We start from the raw sequence: 12,546 nt of genomic DNA on the forward strand, positions 1-12,546 counted from the left end.
TAACACCCCATGTGGCATTTGAGATAACAGCCGCCTGTGGCGGGTGAGCGAACAAGTAGAATTCCTATTTTGGGAACATAAAGGACATTAAAGGAAGCAGCAGGAGTTCACAGAGGAGCTCAGCGCTATAAGCAACTAGGAATGGCTAAGATATAGGTGGAGGCACACGAACATTTTCTTGTCCCCTGTTGTATTCTTGAAGTGAGATCAGGAAGTCATTATGTAAAAAATAGTTTGCTTAATTGAAAGAAGGATATCATTATGTAAACAATGGTGTCATTTGGAAAATAACAAGCTGGCAGAATCTATGGAAGGCCCTAGAAGGCCAGCATTCTCTCAAGGCACCATTTTTTGTTGGGATTATCAGGGTCATCTCCCCACCTATGAGCCCCCAAATGAGAAGGTCATGGGGGAGGTGTACCAGCAGAAGGAAAGGAGTATGGGAGATGCCATGTGGCTAGAGATAGGGGTTGCCACGGGGGGATCTGGGATGGGAAGTACAGCTTCCACACAGGCAGCATACAGGCTGCCATGTGGGCAGCATGTACAGCAAGTACAGGGTCCTTATGGGATCTGTACCTGGTCGGTACTGCAAGGGATGCACATAAAGCAGCACACATGCATTGCCAGGGCCATGATATAGGCCCTGCATACAGCCATAGTTGCAAGCAAACGTTTGCATGGTGCAAATGTTTGCAGTTTACAAAGGTTTGCAAACGTTTGCATCAGAAGGCAGATTGAAACAAACGTGGACCCTATAAAATACGTGTGTCTTTCTCCTGACATATGGATTACTTGCTATTTTCCTGCTGTAATACCTGCAGGCTGCTGGTTTTCCTAGAAATAACACATCAGAAATACATCAGAAAGTTTTAAGGGGTTTTGACAAAAAGCCCCAAATTTGCAAGCTCCAAAAAATTGAAGGTTTGCAAACGTATTTTTTACAAACGTTTGCCTCAGTTTGCAAACGAGTATGTTTGCAACTATGCATACAGCAATAGCAAAGAGCAGCATCAGGTTGGGGCAGAGCCAGCAGATAGATCAGGTCAGCAGCAGCAGCAGGTCTGGGGTGGCGCAGAGGCCCACAAAGCAGCAGGTCAGAGGAGGTAAAAAGTGCCAGTTCCAGGGCTATTTATAGGCCCCTGGACTGGTCATCTGGTCAGTAAACGTGGCCAGCCCAGTCTGGGTGGGCTGACAGACTGGTTGGCCAGCAGTCTGTAGCTGGTCAGCCAGGTCAGCAGGGCATCAAGCCCTATATAAAGCCCCTCGAGGGGGAGAGGCAGGGGGGGGGGGGCCTTCAGTATGGGCTGCACTTTCAGCAGCAGGGAGGTCCAGAGAACTCAGTGATAGAGCCTCACAACAAGCTGCCATCAAATGTAGAGAGGAGCCTGTAAATGCTGTCCAACATAGGTTTATCAATTCTTGAAGGCTCATAGGAGCTAGCCTCTCTTTCAGGTAAGGCCCTTCTTTTGGTGTGATTCAGCCTTGCATGCGGCAGACATTGAAATTCAGAGGATTGTGTTCAAATGCAATTTTGCTTTCAATGCAAAAATCACAATGGAAGGGGATGATCAAGGCGATGGCAACTATGGGACCTGTAGTGCAATGCGGATCTGTCCTTAAGGAGGAGATAGCCAGGATTAACAGGGCTCTTGATCCTATCAAGGAGGATGGGAAGAAATTTGGTTGCAGCATTCTCTCTAATGACTAGAGTCTCGTCAAGAGGAAGAACACCATATATATTGGATTTTCATGCCTTGACACCTATTTCCTAAAAGTTATTGCTACACATAAAGGAGGTGCTAGCACTACAAGTGAAGTCGTTTTTCAGTAAATCTAACAGGCTATCATTGACATAGGGCCTCAGCATGTGATCAGGTTGTTATAGACAACACAAGTAATCGCATGAAGATGGGAGACTTTGTGGAGACAAAGTTTCTTTCCATTGTATGGACTCCTTGTGCTTTGCATTGCATAGACCTCCTTAGGAAGAACATCAGTCAACTCCCTTGGATTGCTAGGGTAATGCAGTCTACTCATACCGTTGCAGCCTTCTTTAAGAAGAAGCCAAAGGCCTTGGCCATACATAGGAAGCTAGCAACTTGAAAATTGCTGGACCCATCGAAGACATGCATTGCATACATGCACATTGTTGTAGAGCGCCTTCTTGCATTGCATGCATCTCTTTGACAAATAGTGATGTCTCAGTTGTTGTTGGAGTGGCTTGACTCTATCAAGTCAAAAGGCATGATAGTATAGATGATGTGCTTGGACCACTCATTTTGGAGTGACATAGTTAAAGCTCTCCATCCATATTTTTTTCCAAAAACTCTCCATCCATTATTTGATGTCTTGCGATTGACTAATATGGAGGGGAGTATTCTTGCCATTGAGTACATATAACTCCTTAACACCAGAGTGTAAGAGCCTAAATCCTTTCAAATATCTCCTTGCCACTTGGATATTGATTTGGAAAGGTCACCAAATGAGGAGAGCATGGGGGAGGGAGACCTAGGGCAGCATGTGCCCCGAATGGAAAGAAGAGAGGACAAGGGTACCTGGCTGATCTGCAGGCGGAGCAGAGGACAGCAGCAGGAACCCATAAGAAGAGGCTATGAGCTCACAAGTGGCATCAACAGAAGTACAGAGTAGTGCGGGATGAAGGCGCACATGTGTGGAGACCGATCAAGGAGCCAAGAAAGGGCGCAGCCAAGGCCGGACAAAAAACCACATGGGCCAGTCAAAGAATGAGGCTGGTTGGGCTGCTTGGAGGCAGCCAACCAGGCCTTATATAGGGCAGACCTAGGGGCTGGGTCCCTGCCTTGATGTGAGGGCCAAGGGGCCCTAGTTTTGAGCCCCAGAGGGGGCGCATTTAATGAAGCTGCTGAGTCGGCCGTGGGGCAGTAAAAGTCGGCCAGTAAAAGGGCGGCATACAGGACTCATTATTCACCTACTTGCAGCAGCAGTTGAGGAGCAGACAGGAGCAGCAGGAAGCCCTCCCTTGGACCTACACATAGGAGGAGAAGGAGGTTGACATAGGGCTTCAGACTAAGCTCAAGGTGCTGCACACCTAGGCTGGCTTCCAGACGGCATGGTGGAAAGGATCTGGACAGACAGTCTACATACGCTCGAGGTAGAGCACGGGGGCTCAAGTTCTAGAGAGATCCGGCAAATAGTACAAGTACGTGTTGGTAAGATTAAAGGACCACCCTCTTGTGGGACTTTGGACTTCTCTCTCTTTGTATTGTGTCTATAATTTTGAATGGAAATATATTCTCTTGGTAGCTTCTATATGTGGCTGGATCATTGTCTATTGATAAGTCTACATCTATTTGAAGCACATAAGTTTAAGAAGTTTGTGATTCCACACCCCACACACACTGCGTGAGCTCCTGGGTATTGTATCAGTCTTCCACTGTGCGTACCCTCTGTTTGTCGATTTAACAATTGAAAGCTCCTTGTTGCAGTTCATTGGCAAATAATAAATTGCAATTGATCAATTGTCCAATTGTATATCCTTTTCCTATTATGTAAGTTGCAAGAAAAAGGTCTCTAGTGGATACGAGATGGCACTTCATGTGCTGTAAAAAATAAGGTCTCGAGTGGATACTAGATGGCACTTCATGTGTAGGCCCAACCATGGCACCATTTCCTCTTATTTAGGTTATAAGAAATAAGGTCCCTAGTGAATACGGGATGGCACTTCATGTGTAGGCCCAACCATGGGCTTGCAACACTTTTATATCCACTATTTAAGTCAGATGAATTGCTGAATAAGCTGTAGCTGCTTGCAAATAGAGATCTTTAGGGTGTTCACAAAGAAAGCGCAGTCGGAGCAAGATGCAGAGCGAGCTTAACACCAAAATAGTGGACCCATGTCTAGAAAGAAAGAGATTTGTGTGAAGCCAACGAGTGGTCGGAGACATATCACTACTCCACTCCGGCAAGCTTTGGCTCTCAAGATTTTCTCTCACATAAAACGTATCTTTGCCATTTGAACCTTGGTAATTGACCTTACTTCTTGATTCTTTTCATCTTACAACATCCGAAAAAAATTTAATCACAATTTGCATTTCTACAAGTTTCCCTCCTACACTAATTCTCTTTCACTTGTGACCAGGCTGTAAATAGACCCCTACCATACAGCAAACGTGCTGCCATTTCGGCAGCCTGCCTGCTCCTCCATGCAGCCCTAACTCAGGGTCTGCGCAGCCATACCTAGCCGTCTTCTCCCCATTCTACTGCACCCATTTTCTCCTTGAACAGAGGCTCACAGGTGCAGCAGTGACCTCCAAAAAGCCTGCCTTTAACCAACTAGGGGCCATATCATGGCCACCAACAGGTCAGCATATGAGCAGTGTTTGGGTCGGCCAGTCAGGTCAGCCCTCTAGGGGGGTCCAGAGTACTTGACACATGGGCTGGGTGATCGCCTGTTCTAGAGGGGAGCAGTGTCCCCCTCCCTTACCTATAAAAAGGAGCACTCGCCTCCCTCCTCCTCACTCCCACTGAAGCCTCTGAAGGTACGCAGAGAGATATTGCAGCAGTGATTGGCACTTGTGTTCTCAATTTTGCAGCCATTTTGGTTGTAGGTAGTTTTCAGGAGTTGGCTCTCTACATGTGGAGCAATTTGCACCATTTCTATCTACAGTTTAGGCTTGCCTGTCACACTGTGAAAATTCCAGCTCTGAGCGATACCTTTCATTCATTTACTTGTGTGGGCATTGGAGTGAAATCTAGAGAGCTAATGAGATCATCCTTGGGGCCCAACCTTCCACCATGAGGGTAGCCAGAGGTTTGCTGCCCTATTCTTTGACAGCTGGTCTCCAACATAAACCTTTGGAATGTGAACACGGCATTTCATAAATTGTTGGAATTTCGTGTATTTAGTGCACTTACTCAGCCTACACAAGCACCCCATTCTGTAAAGACTGTTTGTTGGTCTTCCAAAACAAGAGAAATTTGATTAAAGGTGCTAAAGCTGTCCTTAGCTGCAGTAGCATGTCTGATGCAACCATTATAATCTTAAAAGAAACATTTTAAATCTGCTATTGCCAAAACTTCTGTGGATGTAAGCGCTGCCCTACGTCACCTGTGCAAGCCTCTCTCTCTCTCTCTCTCTCTCTCTCTCTCTCTCTCTCTCTCTCTCTCATACGCATATACCAAGCTGATACTCATGGGGCACGCACAGTTTTCAAGAGTTGAAGACAAGCCACAGCTGCTTTGTCCCCCGTTTGTCAATACGTAGGCATTCCAATGTACTTGATATACATAACCCTGGAAATTAAAAGTCATGCAGCCTGAAACAGGTTGGGAAATTTATCCATTCGCCATGGAAGAAATCACAATAAATGCCATTCCTTCAGACTATTTGGCTAAAAAAGTATGGCTTACAGACAATGGTAAGTGATGATGGTTATGAAACATTAGGCAGCTTGTAATCACAAATAGTGTAAGTTATTAGCATACATGGCAGACCCAAAAAGTTGATACATATACCAGTTTCCGCTGCCCTTCTCCTCAACCTATGATTCATCTTACTCTAGTGCTTGCTGCTGTTTTCACCAAGGGTACGCTGAACTATTCCTTAGTATGCATAGATAGCATACATTTGGGGGACTTCCAGGAGATTTGAGGGACTCAAAGGTCACATAACACCTCTGAATTCTTTATTTCATAGAAGACCAGCTAAATGATGGTACTGAGGATACTGGCTATACCAGAACATCACACAACTTACATTTTGTCATCCTGGAAAAAACACCTTTGTGGCTTGCTTACATGTTCTTATCATCCCCATCTATAGGTGAGGTATCGGTGAAGAAGTAACGTAAAATACATCAATGAGCCTAATGCGCCGTACACTACTGCTGGGGATAAATGCAAAGCGATTGAATCTGCCGTACGTGCAGATGTGCAATCTCCCCTAGGCACAGATGTGCAATTGAATCTCTCCTAGGTGCAGATGTGCAATCTGATTGATAATTATGAATTTGCACATTAAGGCATCTTTCTTTTGAACCTTGACTCAATGAACTAACTTTCCTTATGCTAATGCTTCCATCCTTTTTGCATAAAGACAAATTCTAGACATGAAACCAGGGCATCTGAACAAATCCCTGCCCTTCAAAGAGAAGATGCTAACCAGAAGCAAAAAGCAGCCCTAACATAACAATGAAGTAATCAGGAGCTTCTCCAAGGTGCTAGTCTAGGACAAATGTTATATAGCCATCATGCGGCCTTACTTCACCAACCAAAACCACAAGGTGAAGGGCAACTATACTTAAAGGTTGATAACCTGGCTGAAAAGCCCCAATCAAACAACCCTTGAAGCATCACTCAAGGGTAAGTCCAGCCCTCAACAGCAGCATACATTGATCAGCATTGACAGAAGCATTACCCAACCAAGAAAAAGCATCCTGCAGCTGATGCATCTCTAAAGGAGATGGCCTTGCTCACAATGGCCGCACAGCATACAAGCAGCGCGCTAAGAGATTTGGATACCTACAATGCAGACAAAGCTGTGGAGACATTACTGCTTCGTCAGTCTGGAAAAATTGCCCATGCTCCTTTAAGACAACTTGCTATGCTTGCCAACTCACTTGACAAAAGCACATGCCGAATCAACTAGACCGTAAAAATACTAAACCAAAAATAGGCCATCCTCATGAGGGCCATAAAATGCTTGGACTATATGAGGACAAAATAGCAATTTGTATTGGTCCAATAGCAATTTTTAACCAGGACTTGACCATTGGGACCCTAAATAGGCATCAGGTTTTACATGTTAAAACCATGCCAGATAAATGCCACACTTCCACCAAAAAGACACTACAGTCAAGAGGTGCTCACGGGTCCATTATCACACCACCGTCATGCATGTCAAATGCTTGCCATGATTTTAGGCAAGAAAGCACATGCATGTGAAAGTCCAAAAAATTCCACCGAGCGACCCCTTGATCATCCAAGGTCTCAAAGAGACGCCATTCTGAAGTAAGTGCACTCTTAAAGTGCTTATTTTAAAAAGCTACTCCCTCTTCCTTTAAAGAGGCTCTTTAAGGATTTATACCCAACATAAATGACCTGCTCTTTACTCATAATTCAAGAATATAACAATGTGCTGGCTTGGCTGTTCCTTGCGGATTACACTTTTTCTTTGAGATGTACAAGCAACATGATCATAAAAATGCTACTAACACTGCTTGCACTCTCATGATACATTCAGCACATTCTCCAAGGGTTACGACCCTGTAAGGTGACCTGAACCTTATTACCAAAGCAAGGAGATTTTAATTAAAGTGCTTTACAAAATTCAAAAATCTTTTACTGAAACGAACCAGGTTTAAGGAATCTCTTATGAAAATGAAAACAGGCTCTTAAAGACTCCTTACAAACATTATGTCAACGTGCTTTGGGAGTAATCCAATTTCTGCGATCCATGCTGTATTCACCGGGTACGCTTGCTTCTTGGTTCAGTATTAGGAGGCTTGCACGTGTTTGGTTGTGGTAGCATTTGAAAGAGGCCAATAGTCAGTCCAAACTGTGCTGTTTTCATGCTCGTGATGAGGGATGCTCTTCAGGTTTTGATGTCTAGAATAGATGAGCATGCTTAGAGCGTCCAGAAAATAGGATTTATAAATTGTAATGCTGTCAGAGCGTAGATAGCAACCATGAAAAACAACAAAGGTAAAGGTAGCAACAGTACAGTCAAACACAGATTAAGGCTTATCAGCAACCCCATTCTGTGTGGTGTTCTCTCACGGAATGCGTTACGTAGCTTGATCGTGTGCAACTGTGGTCTTAACTGAGGTTTATTTATTTTTCCATCAATACTGGGAGCACCCAGCGGCCTTTATGAAGACCCAAATGCTGAACAATGCTTCAATACCAATGATACCTGTATCCACTTTAAGCAATGCCAAATGCTTAGTTTTCCTACAAAGGTGTGTTTTCAGATGTAATACAGGATTTTTGGCAGCAATTCATGCAGAGCCGGTAAGTTTCTGGCAGAAAGGAATAGCGTTGAACTGTCAGTACGTTTGAGAATATGTTAGATTTGCTTAAGACTTCAATATAATTCTATGTTGTTTGTACGCCAAATTTCAGGCTTGCGGGGATGCTTGGAGTAGCTTGAAGAAACAGTAAGCTTTTCTCTGAGTTTGCCATCGATCTATCGTGTAAAAAATTTGACCTGCTGTGTACAACTTGCTTTGAGGTGTGCTTTGGTGAAGTTTAATTATACGTGCATCGTAGCGTGACAACACAAGCTGGTTAGAATTCGTGATAGTGTCTTCCAAACCTTTTGCAACAATAAAATGCTCTCGAAAATGATGCCAGCTCTACGTTAGTGGCGTGGAGGCTCCTTTAAAAAAAATTTGTGCTGCAATTGAGTGTCTCCCAGAAGGTTTCAAAAGATTAGTCAATAATTGTTCTCAACCCCTAAAATTCCAAGGGTACATGCACGCTCTGAATGCTGGTTTTTCTATGTATACAATTTACAAGAAATGAATTAGAATGGGATTGATTCGCAAAGTGTCCTAGGCCGAAAAAGATCCATTTCTCGAAAAAAAAAAAGCCACGTGATTGCCAAAAAATGTGCGAGTGAAAGGTTCCTTCGAAATGAAATTTGGATAATGACAGACTGAAGTCAACTCCACTACTATGACCCACAAAAAACGCGACAAAAGGATGGCCATCATTCTTCGTCAGATGCAGAAGTCCAGGCGTCTAGACGACAAAGGTCGAACTGCATCCTCACTAGACCGAAAAACTCCGGCTGTAGACGAATATCACAATCAGAAACAGCTTGTTGCTATCGTCTACTGAAGTTCGTCTGTACGGCTTCCAATCATGACTTGTCCAAAAGCATGATTTTCCAGCTGCGTTACCCTTGTGCACATGCCTTTTTACTTCACTTAAAAATGACGACCAGCCATCCACAAGCTAAGTGTAGAGCAGAAAAATAATCAAATAAAAGGAAAGGGGTATGCAACTGCTAACCGGAGAGGCTGTGCCGCTTTCTTTGTCCTGTTTTGTTTGTGCAGTCATCCTTGTGTCGATCACACGAAACGCTAGGATTGCATAAAGTCAAGCACGACGTCGCATACGCGAATTAGAAGGGGGCACGCCTACGGAACTCCAGAGAGGTGGTTGTGCAAGACAGTTACAAGAAGTAACGCGGCAACAGCTGTAACAGGGTTGGGAGGAGAACTAGGTCAGAAAACGAGACAAACGAAAGGATCTCGAGCAGACGATGCCGCAGACCAACATAGGGCACGGCTTAGTGTGAGTGGCTTGTGCAGGTCTGAAACAATCGCCAACGTCTGCGAAGCCAGCAAAAGACGAACATCTGCTGATGAATCTCCGAGTTCGGATTCGAGAAACGATGTTGCAAATGAGAAAAAGCTTGGATTTGAAAACATCAAAGTGACCTAATTCAAAAGAGAGAGCAGTTTGGAATGCCGAAAAATGCGAACCGATGGTGCAAAACTGCGAGAGGATCAATCTGGAGAGGAGAACTCGAAAAAAGAGGGTGGGGAAGCTATGGTAGGAGGGTGAAATTGCTGCGAGAAAGCAAGGGGAAGCTCCGAAGTGAGCAAATTATGCTCTGCTGATGATGAAGAAGAAGAAGAAGAAGAAGAAGAAGAAGATGATGATGATGATGAAGAAGAAGATGAACAAAGCAAACCCCAAAAAGTTTAATAACAACAATTAGGGGATTGTTAAGTAGTTAACCACATCGTTCATATCATCATCATATCATAACGACAGTCACACCTCATGGTGTCCCTGTAATGCCTCGCTCACGTGCGTGCGTGTGCGTGCAAGCTAACTGACAACCCACACATCACACTTTTCGTCGACGTATTGCAACTTCTCCTATCATGTAATGGTTCGGTGCACACCCCTTGCTTCCAATTAGCTTTGTGGTGCACTTACTTCGAGGGATCTCCCGTGTGGCAAGTACATTCTAATTATAGCATCTAGTTTGAGTCTTGGAAAATTCCAGAATTGGACTTCCTTTGTGAGATATCGCATGGCATTGGACATCCTTGGAGAGAGGCACCTTGAGTTTTGGGAATTTTCAAACATTGGATTTCCTTGGGTAAAGGGGCCAATACTATGGAGGGCTAACTTTTTAGCACTAATCCATAGCAAAAATGGCCTTCATGAATATGGAATTCAAATTCAAACCTATCGTGGGCATTAGGTAGTAATACGCAGCTAATTTTTGTTTTAAACTTTTCGTAAAAATTGTGGAACATAGAAAACTATCAACCAATGCATGAGGCCCAGTACTTAGGCACTATTCGGCCAAAAAATGGTGAAAGGAGAGCTTGACGCGTCATCTTTTTCTATGAGAAAAAATGGGTGGCATCTGCCCCCACCTCTTTACTGGCCTCTTTACCCTAGTTTGAGTTTTAGAAAATTTCACCGTTGAACTTCCTTGGAGAGACATTATACCATCCTCACAAGGATGGTTTTCTAGAGCATTTAAGACCATGTACTTCCTTGGAGAGATATGGCATCACATTATGTCATAGGACACCTCACAATGACAAACATGACCTTGGCATGCACTATTGGCTTCATGCATATGCAATACACATATACAAAAAGGGGTTGGACATACACATTTATTGAAGAAAGTGCGTTGTCCAAAACTTGTCTAGTTGATTTGACCAATTTCAAGCAGAGCAATTCCATAGAGAGATGGGTATTTAGTGGACTGAAAGTCACTACACTCAAGCAGTGTAATTTCTTAGAGAGATCGCAAGTTTGAAGTAGCCATTTTGTGGATTAAGGATCATTACATTATGTATCACAAGTTCATAGCATTGTTCTTCCATCGTTACCTTTGCATACGAAGTTAGACAAGTGGACCAAATGCACAAGCAGTGGGCCTACAAATGAGGTGCAATGATGAGGGAGAGAGATGTGTAGTAAATGCCCAACTTATCTACATGTCCACTTCTACCCATGTACAGGTCAACCATTGTAACCCATTAAAAATGACTCATCGTCAACTATTGTGGTGCAAATTGCATATGATGTGCACAATGGTTGCACACAAACAACAACAACAACACTCTAACCACCAATGCAACAACAACAACATCACTCTAACCACCAATCCTTCTTAATGAGCGACACATGCAAAATATGTATGCTCAATGTGTCGGGAATAGAACGAAATGGACACTAGCATCCATTGTCTTTATCTCCATTTATCTACAACTTTTCATTAGCCTCAATCCAATGAAATCTACCTAAGGCAAACAATGCATGTAAAACCATACACATATGTTGTTGCATGCAACACTTGTGCTCAAAGAAATAAGTGAACATTGGTCAAAATTTGAGCAAGGGTCCCAAAATAGGATATTAAGGTGGGACCAAAATTAGATTATAAGTATGGAAATTTTACAAGGGGTGCCAACTCAATATGTATCATGTTACGACCCTCTTTCAAAATCCACAGTATGGGGGGACAAGCTCTCTATAGAATATGCATAGATCTCCTACTAAAAACTCAAATATGGAAGGGGAAAATATGAAAATCTAATGCCCCGCATAAGCACTTCAAGAAATATGCAAGATCTTAAGATTTTGGCATATTTTGCTTAATAGGACCCCCAAGTGGCAAACTAGTGGCCAAACAATACAGAGCTTAGTGCCCAGAAGCTGTAGAACCAACAAGCAATAGACTCTATAAGACGATGACGAAAAGGCATCAATAGTAGACAAACCAAGCTAGCAAAAGCCAATGACAATAGAACTAGGAAGATTGGCTTCACTTGAATAGTCGCGATAGCACGCCAAAGGCAAAAGTCCGAGTAGACTATGCAGATAGACCCACAACACGTGGAGGCAATGGAAATTCCAAAACTAATGTAGCCAAGGAGCAGAAGGGCACGTGGAAAAGCTCAAAAAAATTGTGGTAATAATTGGATAGATAAATAGGGATAGCATGGCCCCTCCAAAAGGCCTTGCCTCCTAAGGTAAAAATCACACAAGCATGAAAAATGCTCCAAACAGAAAGCCACACAATGAAGCCGCAAGACTGCCAAAATAATTTCATCAACATGCAATAGAGAAGATTGACACAAGATGAAAGCTAAAGGACAAAGACCACATACCTTGGAAAATAGGCCATGTTCAAGCAAGAGCCATAAAAAGAGAAAACTCCAAAGAGAAAGCCAATGGTGAATTGAATCCATAGATTGCAGAAGAAGCACGTGAGTCAAAACCCAACTCATGATTGAGAGGGGCTGTTAGAAAGCGTGTGATTGCGCAAATGCATGAGGTGTAAGGAAAAAACATGATGGAACCTCACCTAGAGATGACATGTGGCAAAACTCTTATGGGAATAATTTCATATACAAAGTGGGTGCCAAAATACCAAGGTACATAAGCCTTGGATCCAAAACTCGAATCCAATTTAAGGGGTTTAGGTCCTTGTAGTGGCTAGGTGGTTGAGGGTTCAGGGCCTAAGTACATGGCTCCACCACATCAAATGCTACATGTCAAAATATTGATAGTGTCTAG

At 43.4% G+C, this 12,546-nt stretch overlaps 2 protein-coding genes across 5 annotated transcripts in view; both read right to left on the bottom strand.

Moving 5' to 3' along the window:
- LOC147885109 (flowering time control protein FPA-like) overlaps nt 1-9,627 on the bottom strand; it is a 42,098-nt gene extending 32,471 nt beyond the window's left edge. For 2 of the 4 annotated variants that reach the window (XM_087397328.1, XM_087397325.1), the window contains exon 1: nt 8,998-9,627. In XM_087397328.1, the coding sequence (XP_087253454.1) occupies nt 8,998-9,045 (48 nt within the window). In that variant the 5' untranslated portion in view covers nt 9,046-9,627. The remainder of the gene's footprint in view (nt 1-8,997) is intronic. The other 2 variants (XM_087397327.1, XM_087397326.1) reach the window with 2 other exon arrangements.
- Nucleotides 9,213-12,546, bottom strand: part of LOC147885110 (uncharacterized) — a 50,445-nt gene continuing 47,111 nt past the window's right edge. Inside the window, exon 5 of the mRNA XM_087397272.1 lies at nt 9,213-9,428. Within this exon, the coding sequence (XP_087253398.1) occupies nt 9,213-9,428 (216 nt within the window). The remainder of the gene's footprint in view (nt 9,429-12,546) is intronic.

Source organism: Dipteris shenzhenensis, chromosome 26, assembly GCF_047967505.1.
Source record: "Dipteris shenzhenensis isolate YYH24624 ecotype China chromosome 26, Dip_SZ_1.0, whole genome shotgun sequence".
Lineage (NCBI taxonomy): Eukaryota > Viridiplantae > Streptophyta > Polypodiopsida > Gleicheniales > Dipteridaceae > Dipteris > Dipteris shenzhenensis.